The sequence below is a fragment of the Thamnophis elegans genome, chromosome 1 (assembly GCF_009769535.1).
Source record: "Thamnophis elegans isolate rThaEle1 chromosome 1, rThaEle1.pri, whole genome shotgun sequence".
In the NCBI taxonomy this organism is placed as follows: domain Eukaryota; kingdom Metazoa; phylum Chordata; class Lepidosauria; order Squamata; family Colubridae; genus Thamnophis; species Thamnophis elegans.
In genome coordinates, this window is record NC_045541.1 from 108,710,063 (window position 1) to 108,725,600 (window position 15,538).

The window sequence follows — 15,538 nt, forward strand, 5'->3', positions numbered from 1 at the left end:
AGTTCAGAGAAGAGCAGCCAAGATGATTAGGGGACTAGAGGCTAAAACATACGAAGAACAGTTACAAGTACTCTGCATGGCTATACTAGTGAAGAGAAGGACCAGGGAAGACATGATAGAAGTGTTCCACTATTTGACTGGCTGCCACATAGCAGAGTCAAGCTATTTTCCAAGGCAACTGAAGGCCAGACAAAAAGTAATGGATGGAAACTGATCAAAGAGAGGTTCGACCTAGAAAGAAGGAGAAATTATTGATTATTATTGTTGATTGACAGAACAATCAACCAATGGAACAACTTGCTTTCAGAAGTTGTAGGAGCTTCATCACAGGAGTCTTTCAAGAAGAGATTGGATTGCCATTTGTCAGAAATGGTGTAGGGCTCCCTGCTTTGTCAGGGGGTTGGACTAGATGGCTTACAAGGTCCCAACTCTGATAAACTGTTAATCTGACCCCATCCATCCAGTCAGATCACCCCAAAGGTGCTTCTTCAGCTCTTGGATGAAAAGTGAAATGTCTTCAAAAAAAAACCAGAAAGTCCAGTTGCCTCTTGAAAAAGCATCTTTGGGACAACTATGATCTGGATCACTGGGAATCTCCATAGACACCCAGTTAGATGGTTTGATTGATGGGACCTAGCAAGAAAACCTCTCTACCTCCTGCCGTTTAGATCATCTTACTCCCAGGGGTGAGATGAGCCCCCACTCTCTTGGCTCTCTTGAAGAGTATTAAGACCTTGCTCTGCCGATTAGCATGGTGGGGTGGGTGTGTCTAAGACTGTCACACAACTATGGGGATGCCTGGTAGTTTGAGGGCGCTCCCTCTGCCTTGTTAACTTTTTAGCCTTGTTAACTTTGATTTTTATTTTTTAACTGTGCTCAGTCATGTTTTTATTTTATGATATTGTTTATAAAGCACTTAGAATCACTTAGGTGAGATGGATAATGTAGAAATTTTAGAAACTAGGGTTAGGGATGTAATCTAGTCAGCTTTCCTGTTGAGAAGGTTACTTTGCTGCTTTCATTGTATGTTTATATGGAAGGTCAAGAGACTGTATTTTACATGGATCTGTTTTGTTTTTTATGTGTAAAGTGGACAACCAAATTTGTGGTACGTGAGCATATCTATTCACTATGAGAATTACCGACACCTCAACCTCCTGTTTATTTGCTCACTAAATTAAAAAAAAAAACCATATTTAGATGATCTGAATATTATTAGCATGCTTGGAACAGTTCTCTCATTTTCAGTATCCACTAAGTTTCCTTTTCTCAGAGCTCTTTCAGTAACCAGCTTGTTTCATCCTTAGTGTTTATGGTGAACTGGATGGCTTAGTTGCTTGGTGTCTTGGTATTTCACAGTTCCGGAGAGTTTTAGAACTCCAGGTGACTGGCTCTTCGACACAGAGCTGTATATGGCTTTAAAAATTTGATTACAGCTTGTAACCATTAAGGAGCTGTAGGCGAGGGCCTGGAAGTATCTATTATTAGACATTCAGGAGCACTTTAGGAAGTTAGATGGGAAGAGTGAGCCCCACATTTAAAACATATACTTTTTTGTTAACAGCCCCTAATCTCCATGGAATCCTTTTTCAAAAAGCACTTCAGGAGGAAGATTGCGTCATCAGGGCCCCAACGCACCAGTGTGGTGGCCTTGCCTGCGAGCAGAGCAAGGCGGCGTTCTGTGGTAGGTCAGCCCTCTACCATACTTGTGGAACGCCGGCGCAGATCCAGTGTTCAGCTGCAAGAGATGTCTTGCTTGGGCTCCTCACGCAAGCGTAGGTTGTGTTCCCGGAGACGATCTAGTACCACCACCCCTTGCATGAGCCCTAGATTCTCTGTCCAGAAGAAGCGTGGGGGCCATGTGCACACCATAGATACTCATCTCATAGGGCCCTCTTTGCTGCTAGCCAGTCTCATCCAAGTGTACAAAGAAGAAGAAAGGAGACAGTCACATTGTACTGAAAGCTCCAGCTCAGGGTCCCCTAAAGATGGGATGGTGGACAGTGACTGGAGTGAGGAAGCACTCTCCTCAGGATCTGAAGGAGCAGAGTTTGAAAAGAAGGAACTGCAGACTGAGTGCTCACTATATCCCATTCCCCCAATCCAACACGTTCCCGATTTAAGACCTTTCCTACGAGACCCTTATTACCTGCGCCGCAGATCCTCCCACCTCCTTCCTGCAGAATTTGTGCACAGCAGAGCAGCCTACGGGCTTCAAGGCCGCTACAGATACTTCAACCAGCGGCGATGTTCAGGTGAAACACCCAAGCCAAGTGCTTTGCTTCAGCCATGCAGTTTTGAAAGGGCTGCCAGGAGGTGGAAGGTGCCTGTCGGAACCTGTTGGCTGCCATTGAGTACCCATAAATGCTTGGGAGTGGATCCTGCCCTCAGCAGCTGTGGCAGTGACTCCTCTGAAGGCTACAATGCCCTTTTGACGTATGTATGGCTTATAAGTGGTTTTAAAATCATTTGGCTGGAGGTGATGAGGGTGGAAGGGAGAGGATGAGTAGGGAGGAGAAGCTATGGCAGCAGGAATGCTCAAGCAGATTCATTACTGTTGGAGACTGAATTCTATTTCCAATGAGTTGAGTGCATTAACAAGAGACTAAACCGTCCAATCACAATAAAATAAGTATCTGAATCTGACATTCCTGAGACTAGCATTTTACTAGCTGCCTTTATCCTTGCTTTACATAATACTTTCTTGTTCTCCTAAATACTTTAAGGTGTTGTGGGACTGCAATTCCCAGAGTTGCTTGAGTATTGGCTGCTAGCTGGGTGTTATAGTCTAGACATCTGGAAACTAGATGGATAGGGGGAAAATCAAACTAGAAATTAAAAGTCACAGGCAATGTTAACTATTGTTTTTAGCTTTTAAACTATGTTCATCTCCCCCCCCCCAAAACAACTTTAAATAATTGTGCTTGAGAAACAATAGGAAATTGGATTCTGTTTCATCTTCTAAAGGCTCTTACAGCCTGTGTAATTACATATATTAGGCTTTTTCCCCTCTAGCTTTTTGAGAAAAATGATTCTCTATCCCAAGAGTAATTTTTCTTGGGGTTGGGCTCACAGAACACACTTATTATAATTGGTTAAGGACAAAGTAAGTGTATGGTGCAAACCCCTTAGCTCAGTCAGCAGTTGAGAAATAGAATTAGCTTTTACCCCAAACAGCCTCTTCTTGTGCAAATACTGTAATTCAGACAAATGTGGAATAGTTGTTAAACTGCCGAGTCAGTCATTCAAGAAAAAGGAGCTGATAAAGCAAGGTTCTCCAGCCATGGATGTTCCTAGCATCCACAGAGCAAGCCTTTCTTGTATCGATCGGCTGCCTCACCCCAAGAAACTTTTCTAATACTAGTTGGTTGTACCACCAATAAAGCCAATAGCTGCTGGTCTGGCAGTGAGAATCGGGCTAGTAAAGCCGCATTGTTACTCTCCTGACACAAGAGTACATGACATTGCTAGGTATTTATTAGAGTGGGGACTCTCTGTTCCCCCAAATACTGACTTTTGAACCAGTAGCAAAAGTATGTTGACTGAATTAAATAGGTTGGGTAAACATGACTGTGGAGCACTCTTCTTTTTTAAAAAACAAAAATGCTCTTATTTAGCATTAAGGTTTTAAATGTTATATATATGGTCTATTCTGTGTGAACAAAATGCCCTTACAGCCACTCTTCTTCTTGTCTTTCAGAAAAGCCATTGCCAAGTCGGGACTCCAGCACATGGTAGCCCAGCCAACCCCCACATTCGCCTTAAGAAGTGACTCAGAGAGGGAGATTCGTAACTCTGTTGATTGGAGTGTAAGTTCCTGTCTTGGGTAAAAGAAAGAAGAACAGCTTGTTTCTCTATCATTAGCTTGGTTGTAACTATGAAGTCCTCACACGTTTGGCCTTTAAGAGTGGAAGCAGAGTGTGGCTTTGACCACAGTGTGTATCACAATCTGATTGCTTGAGATAGCAATAGCACTTAGACTTATATACCGCTTCATAGTACTTTACAGCCATCTCTAAGCGGTTTACAGAGTCAGCATATTGCCCCCAACAATCTGGGTCCTCATTTTACCGGCCTCGGAAGGATGGAAGGCTGAGTCAACCTTGAACTTGTCAGGATTGAATTGCAGACTGTGGACAGAGTTATTCCACAGAGAATACTGCATTCTAACCATTGTGCCACCAGGGCTTCTGATGAAAGTGGAAGCAACATAGAGAAGTGGAAGCATGATGAAGTCTCATCATGTGGTTCATGTGTATTCCATTTCTCAGTTGCAATAACGCATCACCAGAAGGATGCATCCTTGGTATGACTAAGATAATGTGCCTCTTTCCAGTTCATTATGAGGCTGAATTTAAGAAATAAGTAAGTCTTTGAACTGGAGTAGACAATGATGGAAAACTGGGCAGGTTCCAAACTTGCCTCGAGTTCTAAATTGCCTCTGTCTTTCAGGAAACTGCAGTTTATGGGGAGCACATCTGGTTTGAAACCAATGTCTCTGGGGACTTCTGCTATGTGGGGGAACAAAACTGTGTGTCAAAAATTCTGGTAAGTTTTGTAAGAAATTGCCACTATCTGGTAAACTTCAAGAGTATATGATACTATAGCACCAGCTAGTGGAGAATTCAGACACCTGAAATTATTAAAACAGCTTAGAAATATGTTTGGTGTGTTCAGACTGATGCATGAAAAAAAGGAAATATGCTCATTTTACTAAATTTATTTATTCTTTATATGTTGTACACACCTCTCATGACTTAGAAAGTTTTATAACAATTCAACAAAACATTATTTTAACAATTGCTAAAATATCAAACAAATAAAAATTCCAAAGTTATAACAATAAGATTAAACACTCTGGATGAATAAATAATTTTAAGCTGCTTCCTATGTGCTAGCAAAGAGGAGCCTCCTTTAGCCCTAGTAGCACTGGCGGGGTTCAATTTTTTTTTACTACCAGTTCTGTGGGCGTGGCTTGGTGGGCGTGGCAGATACTGCTAAATCTCCATTCCCTCCCAATCAGCTGGGATTCGGGAGGCAGAGAATAGATGGGGGCGGGCCCAGTCAGAGGTGGTATTTACCGGTTCTCCGAACTACTCAAAATTTCCGCTACCTGTTCTCCAGAACTGATCAGAACCTGCTGAATACCACCTCTGCCTAGTGGTACTTTGTTCTACAATGTGATCACCATCCCCCCAAAATAGCCAAATTCTTTACTGGTTTCAAATGTTCTTGTGGCAAGACTTGCCAAATGGGTGGCAAAGTGCACAGAGGTCTAAACAGAAATATTTCTTTTTGTAGGAAGCTTGGAATTCACTCATGTAAAGGAAGATGCATCCGGCTGATATGCAGCCATTCAGGATCGGTGCTGGAACCGATTTTGGCAAGCCTGCTTCTTAAAGGAAGCGTGCATCCTTCTAAATCTTGTAGTAAATCCATGGAATGGATTTCTTTTCTGAACTTCGCTGCAGCCTATTTTTGCAGTCTTTATAATAAGTAAGGAAGGAGACATAAAACTGAGAATTGCCAGCATATTGCAGACATCTTGCGCTAAACTGGAAAGGATTCTTCCAGTGACGCTTATAAAAAGCCCCATGCAGAACAGTTTTGGTAAAATCTTCAGTTTTAATTTCCTTTTTCTATATGAATTGTGAGTTTATGGTATTTTGAGCCGTCTTAGTTACATGGGAAGTTTTATAGCCTTTTCTGCAAAACTCCAAGCGAAGAGCAGTTTTACCTCAGTGGGAAATGGGCATGGAAAGAATTTTGCCAAAATCTAGGAGTACCTCTGCTAAACTATTGTTTAATTATGGATTCGTTGTCCTACTCCCAAAGTAGCACTCTTTCCCCCCTCTCCCCAAATTGACAGCCCAATTATATTTTTATAAATCTTTTTCCCCTTTTATTTTAACAAGACAACTCTCAAAACAAGAATATCTTATAGGCTTAGGGAATGTAAAAGCTAGCATATGCAGGCTAGGCTAAGATCCCAGACCACAGAGTCACAGATGCTCCGATGACCTTTTTCAGCATATCATCAGGGAGATGGAACATGAATATGTTTGCTAGGAGCCAAGAGGATGATGAATTATGTCTGGGCAATGCCAAAGAGAACTCAGAATCCAGAATAGCATCTGATCTGATCTGATCTGAATTTATTTCAAATTTATCCTCAGCTCTCCTTCACAGCAAACCAGAAATTTCAGATCTGCCTGTCTAGTGTCATGCAAAATCCTTGTAAACTTTGAAAAAATCTTGTTTTTTTAAAAAAAATGTTGGTAATTGTAATAATGATATGTAGCTCCAGATAGCAACAAAAAAGCCTACTCTAGTATACAGTAGTTGCTTATATGTGGGAGAAGTATATATTAGTCTTCTAGGCAGCACCCTCTCTCCTAGGATTACAGAAAGCTCTTAAAACCTGGCTTTAGTCCCAGGCCTAGAGTTAATGTATTATTGTATTTTCTGGAGCCCCTTTTGTTTGGATTCATATTGCTTGTGAGATGATTTCAATCTGGGCTGTTTTGTTATGTTTTATTTGTTTTTATAGATTTTTTTTATTTTGTTTTGTACACTATTCAGAGTTGAGTAGCCATAACAAGCTTGAATAAATAAGATTAAAGGTGGAACCACTGCCCATTAGAGATTAGATGAGCTACTACAGTATATACCAGCCCACCTGTCTGAATCAATATAAGTGTGTACCAGTAAAACCTCAATTTTACAAATCATTTGGAAGAAATAGTGCCTGTTGTAGACAAATGTCCATTAAATATGAATTTAGACAATTGATTTACTTTGCATTATCAGCATAATTACATCAGTTGTCCCAGCTGCTTCGAAACAACAGTCTGTCCATTATTAGAAATGGAGACCAAACTAAAACTTTGTTTGCGGCATCCAACATTTGCTGAATTAGTCTGTAAAATTGTTGATAATCCTATATTGTTGATAATTGTTGATAATCCTATATTGTTGATAATTGTTGATGTTGTTGATTATTCTGAGTGTTTATTTCTCTCCCAAAATCTCACTGTGCTTTCTGCTGAATATTTGATGACTTTTTTCTCTCTTTAAAAGCAGAAGCAATTTTTTACAGTTCCATACAATTGCACAATCAAGATTTATTCTAAATATTGTATGCATGTTCGTATACAAAACAAAATAAATATGTACCATGCATTTGTAATTTTTAAAAAGTGAACATTCCTGAAAGAAAGATTTCCTAACAGAGAAAAACATGATAAAAAGTAGTTAGAACCTGATGTTCGACCGACAGTCTTCATTTGATGCATTTAAAATTTTAATTAGTTTACAATGTATTCATTTATTCTGTGATGCTTGAAAAGTGACTTCTAAATTAACAGAACTATGAATGTATTTATTTATCAAAATACTTTTATGGCCACCTCTCTTAAAACACATCTCTGGACAACTCACAGCAGAGATGTATAAAAATATATTTTAAGACATCTCTTTATTAAACCTCTATTTGGGGGATTACAATCTAATTCATATTTGTTTGCCTCTTCTGAATTCTACTTGATTCATTATGATCAAGAAATGGGGGAAGACATTGAGCTCCATATTTCAAGTCACCTTGAGATGCCTTCCTTGCCTGACATTTATATAGGGATGGAAATATGCAGACTAAAAAAAATGGCTTTGATCTGCAAAGTTTTTTATATGTTGGAATTTATTCCATTGAATCATTCTTCTGGATAATTTGCAATTTTCTCAGGCACTGGTTGATGGTATAAACATTATGTTTCCATTTTTGCAGCAAAAACCTATGTCCAAGCGCAAATGTGCAGCCTGCAAAATTGTAGTCCACACACCCTGCATAGAACAATTAGAAAAAGTGAGTAGACCATCATGAAAAATGCTCTGCTGTATTTTATTCCATCTTGCTGCAACCAAAATCTGAAAAATACTTACCTAATAGGATAAATTCATAATTCTTTTGTTTTTAATTCTTTGATCCTAGCTTAGTATTCTGAAGGCCTTAGATTCAGTTAAATCTAAATTTATTTCAATCGACATTACCAGTTAAATAATCCTGATTGGAGAACTGGGAGGTACCTTGCATTACTGCTATTTAGAGAAGAGTGTCATGAACTAGACGAATTCAAATTGCATATCCTGTAATTTATATATTCTTATACTTTTTCATTGAAGCTGTTTAAAGGGAGGAATGACAGAAAAAAATATCAAAATAGACGGTTATTCATAGGATTAAATCCTCCTCCTGTTAAATCCTCAGATTAATTTCCGATGCAAGCCTTCCTTTCGAGAATCTGGATCAAGGAATATCCGGGAGGTAAGAACTGCATGAACTAGTTAGGATTTTGTAGCATTGTTGAAAGTGGGGGATTTTTTAAAAAAATATGCAGCTTCATCCCAATGCGTTTAAAATATTTGGCCTAAATTTGAAGCAGAGAATTATAGCCAAATCTAAAGCTGTACTTTTCCATGAACATAAAATATGAACATGTTTTTGGAATAGAAAGGCTACTATGATGCATGCCTTCTTATTTTTGAGAAAATATATACATACATACATACATACATACATACATACATACATACATACATACATATATTGATGACACTTTCATGATTTGGCCACACGGGAAAGAAAAACTGGACAATTTCCTCACACATCTCAACAGCCTACACCCCAAAATACAATTCACTATGGAAATAGAAGCAAACAACCAACTTCCCTTTCTGGATGTCTTAATCTACAAAAAACCCAATGGCTCCCTAGGACACACCATCTACCGGAAAAAAACACACACCAATTGCTACTTAAACGCACAATCCCATCACCACCCTGCACAGATCAACTCTGTAGTCAAGACCCTCATCTCCAGAATCAAACGCCTAGCCGACAAAGACCATCTGAAAACTGAATTACACACTCTCACAAACGAATTAATCTCCAACAGATTAAAAAAAAACCAATTACCAACCTAATCCAAAGGGAGATTCCCCCCAAAAACCAAGACACAGAACAGGACAACGGCATCGCCACTTACATCAAAGGCACCACAGATAAAATCAGCAAAATTCTCCACAAACACAATATCAAGACATCCTTCAACACTGACCAAAAAGTAGCCAACATCTTAAGAAACCCCAAAGACAAAATCCAGCTAGAAAACCAAGGAGTCTACAAAATACCATGCAAAATCTGCCCTGCAACATACATAGGACAAACGAACCAGAGAATAAATGCACGCATCGCAGAACACAAGAACGCAGTAAGAAAAAAACTTCCTCCCTTTTCCAGCACCTTGAAGCCACAGGACATGAAATTAATTTTGAAGGAACCATGTTAATCTCCACAACAGAACACTTCAACAAGAGAATAATTATGGAAACTTTCGAAATAGAGAAACACCCCCACAACATGAATAAACATGATGATACCTCCCGCCTACCAGACATCTGGAAACCAGCCCTAGTCGACAAATGAGCCCCACCCACCACCCAGGCCATTACAACACGAAACAACAATGGACACACAGCCAGCACCAATCTACCAATCATGATACAACCACACAACCAATCATTCCACTTACTGAAACAAAGCCAGCACTCCACACACACCCCACCAAGATTTATAGAAAGACAGCAGCTCCGACCACGATTTAAGCCCAAAACCCAGCCTGAAGATGGTGAGTGAGACCTTGCCGAAACATTGCCAAGACAATCTCAATCTTACATGAGAAAAGACCCAAATACAACAAGACCAGCATAGCTACACCCATGAAAATCTACAAAAACAAGAAGTAATAAATTTTGTGCTAAGCAGTCTCTCTGGCTCAAAAATTGCACATGGATAGATTTTCTTAAAAAAAATAATAAGATACGAACTATAGGAATAAATGAATAAATGCATGCTATCTGGTTAGTCATTACAATTGTTTGTTTTTAGAACTATTATTTATGGTATTCATACACTGAATCTGTATTAATGAACTATTTTATACATATATCATTTCATTAATCTTATACTTAATATTTTATTAGTATAACCTGTGAATTTTCATAAGAATAGTGACTCTGAAAGTAAATCCAACGTTGCCACAAAAACAGTTGACTTTTTTCATTAGATAGCTTATTCATCTGCATTAACTCTGTTTTTTAAACTTATTCCAGGGTATTAGTTCCCAAGTTACGTAAGAGTTTCAACAACAATATTGACAGAATCTTTGCATGGTTCTGTATTTGATGGATGCTATTTAAAGCCTACAGAAACCATATTGTACCTTCCTTTTTGAAGAGAAATGGGTCTGCGTTCCATTTGGGGAAATGTGACCAGCATTTTGGGCAGCCTGTGTAATATAAGTAATAGTCTTGGAAGTACAAGATAGAAAAACCTGAGGCAGCATCTATTCTTGATAAGAAAGGCAGTGCTTGCCTTTAAACTTGGATGAAGAATGAAAGCAATCTCCCTGAACTAATTCCTAAGGTCACTTATGCAACATTTCCCATACCTCCCAAAAAAGAACAAACTGTGAATGTTATCTAATGCCTGTCTTATTTGCCAGCTCTTACCGGAACACCAACAGCTTAATATTTAGCAGCACTGAAAGCTGTTGTGTTCCTTCCTATTCCTTTGTTTCTTTTTCCTGAACTCACGCTCCTCTTTCTTTGTAGCCTACTGTGGTGCGGCATCATTGGGTACACCGGAGACGCCAGGAAGGGAAATGTCGACAATGCGGAAAGGTGAGGAAAACAGTGCCTATAGTGTATGTATCAAGATCTTATCAAATTATACAGAGAGAAAGAGAGGGGTTTTTTTGTTAGAGGAGCTGAACTTAGTATGGAACTGGTGAGAACTGTATCTTTGCATAATATTCTTTATTCTACCAAATAAAAATAAAAAGGTACCATATATGGTGTGATTGAGTTTTATGAACTATTATCTTTCTGACTTTGATAAGTCCCCCCCCCCCCATACTGTTTATCTACATCTCTGGATTGCACTGTTAATTCATTGGTGATTAATTGGGTTTCCAGAAGTTCACTTTCAGAAAGTTTCAGAATCATATAATTGAAGGACATTTGTGTAATAAGTTTATAAAACTATATCTATTGCAACACACAAAATATGATTATTTAGTAGACTTTATACTTTTCACTGTAATGTGAAATGGAAAAAGGAAACATGAATAATGTTATTTTTTTTCCTTTGTCTGTCCAGGGTTTCCAGCAGAAATTTGCTTTCCACAGCAAGGAAATTGTAGCCATCAGCTGTTCCTGGTGTAAGCAGGCAGTGAGTGCAGCATGCATTTGTTTATCAAGATTTTATTCTCCTTTTCTCTACCTCCATTTGCCCCAGAAAATGATGTGCTATTTATTAAAGTTTTTTAAATTAGTTTTGTTGTCATGATTTTACTTGTTTATGTAAAAATATATGCTTTTATCATTGTGAGTCCTTGGCTGCAGTACTTCTCTTTCAAGGAGAAAAAAAAAGAGGGGGGAGGGCGGGGAATAATGTTGATAAAAGATCTGTTCAGAATGAGGAAAATGAGGAATTAAAATACAGGTCATTCTTGCTTACTAATTACACCTGGGACCAGCTACTCTGGTCGCTAAGCACCACAGCTTCTAAGTGAAAAATTGTGTGACTGCACAAGAAACAAAAACTCACTTCTGCTTCCACTGTTAAGCAAATCACCACAGTCATTAATTGGGACATTGTATGATGGCAATTTTCAATTTCACTTTTATGTTCTGCTTCTTGTGTGTTGTGAAGCACACAAATGGTGATTGCGTGACCAGAAGACGTTTCAGTGGTTCTAGATGTGAAGATTGGTTGCAAAGCTTTTTTCCCCCAATCATTGTAACTTTGAACAGTTATTAAATGAGGTACTATAGTTAGCAAGCGAGGATTAACTGTATAGTATCTGAGGTGCAGAAACTAGTCACTCACTTTTTACTTGCTGACATATTTCCCAAAAGTATTTATTGTTGGCTTGACTGCTAGTAAAAAATATCTGAATGTAGACTTGCAAGAATTGAAAAAGACAAGATTTTTTTTATGGAGATAGAGATAGAGGGAAGGGGAGGGAGAGAGAGATGCAAAGCTAATTGCTCCCTTCTATATTAATAAAATAATAAAAACAAAAAGGACATGGTGGTTCAGTGGCTAAGATGCTGAGCTTGTCAATCAGAAATGTCAGCAGTTTGGTGGTTCGAATCCCTAGCACCGCATAATGGAGTGAGCTCCCGTTACGTGACCCAGCTTCTGCCAACCTAGCAGTTCATAAGCATGTAAAAATGTAAGTAGAAAAATAGGAACCTTTGGTGGGAAAGTAACAGTGTTCCGTGAGCCCTCCGCGTTTAGTCATGCCGACCACATGACCATAGAGATGTCTTCGGACAGTGCTGCCTCTTCAGCTTTAAAACAGAAATGAGCACCACCCCCTAGAGTCAGGAACGATTAACATATATGTGCAAAGGGAACCTTTACCTTTTTACTGTATATTCATAATCTGACATGGGTGTGTATTTAGAAATGTAACTCCTGCACAGGGAAATATAAAAGAAACTCCCTAGCATCCTGAAATAGTACCATCTTTCCCACCATCTCAGCAGTCTTCCTCTAAAGGTTCAGTCAGACAAAATGGGAACTATGTTCTCAGATCAGGCCAAATGTAGAATGACTTTCAAAAACTTCAAGGCCACTAAGCACTGAGCCAAGTTTCTGATTATTTAGTAGGGCAGGAGGAAGAAACTTCAAGTTAAAATTCCTGAAGTCTTTTTTTAAATTTCTTTGCATAACAGTGGATAATAGACTATTGTGTTACAGCTTTATTACTGTCTGTTCTAAATATTCTAATCTAATAGTTGAGCTACATCTGAGTGTTTTCAGTCAGGCCCAGGAGTTGTGCTAAGTCATGAAATCCCCAGAAATTTATTCCAAGTTTAAAATGATAAAATCTAGCACTTACTGTGTCTTTCAGAGTATAAGACACACCTTCCCCCCCCCCAAAAAAAGAGGGTGAAAATCTGGGTGCGTCTTATACACTGAATACAGCATTTTTGGCCTCCCAAAACCGCGCCCCCTTTTGCAAAAATGGATGTGCAGTGGGTTTGGGAGGCGTGCAGAGTGCAAAAACTTTTTTAAAAAATTTACCTCTTCAAAATCATGGTGCGTCTTATAGTCCGAAAAATACGGTAAATCTGATTCCCAAGCCTTTCTGCTTATAGGAGTACACTAGTCCAATATCGGAAACAGGCTCATAGAGGCAATGATTGTTCTTAATCAGTTCTGTTCTTTTGCTTCTTTTCAGTATCACAGTAAAGTTTCGTGCTTCTTGCTGCAGCACATTGAAGAGCCCTGTTCATTGGGGGCACATGCTGCTGTTGTCATCCCTCCCACCTGGATTTTACGTGTCCGTCATCCCCAAGTATGTTGCAGTTTTAGGTTTTCTTCATTCTTGTGCACATTTCTCCCCTAAATCGTTTATCCTTAATGAGGCCCAAGCTCTTCCATATGTATTAAGAGCAACGCTAAAAGTTCCCAACAGAATTCAGGGAATTGCAGTCCTAATACTTCTGGAATGTGGAGGAGATACTTTAAATCAACTCCTGATTTGCATTTCTTGTTCTTTCTCCCTCTTCTCTCTCTAGAACCCTCTGAAGTCAAGTAAGAAGAAAAAAAGGACTTCCTTCAAACGGAAATCCAGCAAGAAGGGACCTGAGGTCAGAGTTTAAGACTGAGAACTTAAAAAGAATACAAAGAACCAAATTACGAGCAGGAAGTCCTAAAGAAACCATAGGAGAAAAAAAAAATCCTAGCAAATTGGTTAATGCTTTTTGTACTTTTGAGCATAAATTAATGCTCAAAAGTACAAAAAGCATTAGCTGGACCAAATGGGAAAAATGTATTTTTTAAATACTGAAGTGTTACATTCATTTTAATTTACAAAATTGCCTCTTTGGTATTCCTGGGCCACGAGTCCATGTAGGCAGGGATGGGATTCTATCAGTTCGGACCAATAGCTCCGAAGGTCACTAGCAAATGGGCCCGTCCCTGCGCTTTACTTACCTTTATCGCAGAGTGGATTGTGAAGCGTGCACTCAGCAAACCGGTTGTTAAACCGGTAGTATCCCACCCCTGCATGTAGGAGGCTGTCGGGAAGCTCTCCAGCCAAATGAGTAGCCTGATTGAAAAAAGAATGCCGCCTCCTCTGTGCTCAGCACAAAGAACTGCCTTCTGTCTTCTCTCAGCCAGACCCCAATAAAATTTTGCAGACTAGCAACTTTTTAAAGACTAGGGAGAAATAGTCCGACAGCACTGAAGCAAATTGGACAATGCCATTTAGCACAGAAGCGAATAACATGCGGCTCTCCAGATGTTGCTGTACTATCATCCCAGTAGCTTCTATCAGTGGCCATGCTGGGATGAGACTTTTGAGAGCCATAGCAGGGTCCTGTTATCACCCCTTGGTTATTATGCTACATATTAAAAGAGGAAATATATTTCTCTAAATCTGCTTACAGATAGTGATAAAAAAATAGTCATTCCTTATAAATATACATTAAAAACAACAAAGGAAGCTGATCAATAGTGTCTTGATTCCAGAAAATACTAATAGTTACTTACTTACATTTTACTTAGTTATTGATTACAAAGGCTAGATTCAGAGCTTCAGAGCACTAGTAGCTGTTGAACAGGGTGGATGGGGGTATCATTGCACTTATGTTTTGCTTATAGGCATCCCTACAATGTCTAATTCACTAATTTGGACATAGGTAAGACTGATCTTATCCAGCACAGCTGTTGTATTTCTTTAAATATTTCTAGCTTCACTCAGATATAAAGGTCTATGGATGTTTTGCTCTTTCACACCAAATGAGATTGCTTAGAAAAAAATGAGAATTGAAGCCCAAAAGTGGGCAGGGGGAAGAAAAACTAACAGCCATTTTTCTGATGAAATGTAGATGCCTGGCTAGCTTTACTGTAGTTAGATCACCATCATTTCCATGATTTTTGTTCTTGTTTTTATAGACCTTGACATAAAAAGCAAGAAAGATCTTCTTTTCTATAAAAATAAAAACCCAATTATTGTTCACATTCCCAGTCAAACCTAGCACATTTTTGGTTGTCAAAAGCACAAGGAATTTTACTATAAAGTCAAACATGCAATGTAAATCCCGTGGGAAAAACCTCTGATTTCTTCATTTGTCATTCTGCAATTCATCGTTTTTAGGAAGGAAGATGGAAACCCTTTGTTATCAAGCCCATTCCAGCACCTCTCATGAAGCCGCTGCTTGTGTTTGTGAACCCCAAGAGTGGTGGGAATCAGGTAAAATTATTTATCCGATATTATTTCTCAAACGCCATTGGCTCTCTTGTTAGCCTTCTTCAGCATATTTTCTTCCATTCTTTTAGGGAACAAAGATATTCCAATCTTTTATGTGGTATCTCAACCCTCGGCAAGTCTTTGACCTCAGCCAGGGAGGCCCCAAAGAAGCGTGAGTAAACAATTAAGAGTCTAAACCTCCCACAAGTACA

General features: G+C 39.0%; 1 protein-coding gene across 1 annotated transcript in view; it reads left to right on the forward strand.

Moving 5' to 3' along the window:
• Positions 1 to 1,698: 1,698 nt before the first annotated feature.
• Positions 1,699 to 15,538, forward strand: part of DGKZ (diacylglycerol kinase zeta) — a 46,416-nt gene continuing 32,576 nt past the window's right edge. The window contains 11 exon segments of the mRNA XM_032226781.1: positions 1,699 to 2,436; positions 3,701 to 3,809; positions 4,453 to 4,548; positions 7,784 to 7,861; positions 8,264 to 8,320; positions 10,669 to 10,737; positions 11,216 to 11,287; positions 13,311 to 13,427; positions 13,651 to 13,722; positions 15,234 to 15,329; positions 15,416 to 15,498. Coding sequence (XP_032082672.1) covers positions 1,748 to 2,436; positions 3,701 to 3,809; positions 4,453 to 4,548; positions 7,784 to 7,861; positions 8,264 to 8,320; positions 10,669 to 10,737; positions 11,216 to 11,287; positions 13,311 to 13,427; positions 13,651 to 13,722; positions 15,234 to 15,329; positions 15,416 to 15,498 — 1,538 coding nt within the window. The 5' untranslated portion in view covers positions 1,699 to 1,747.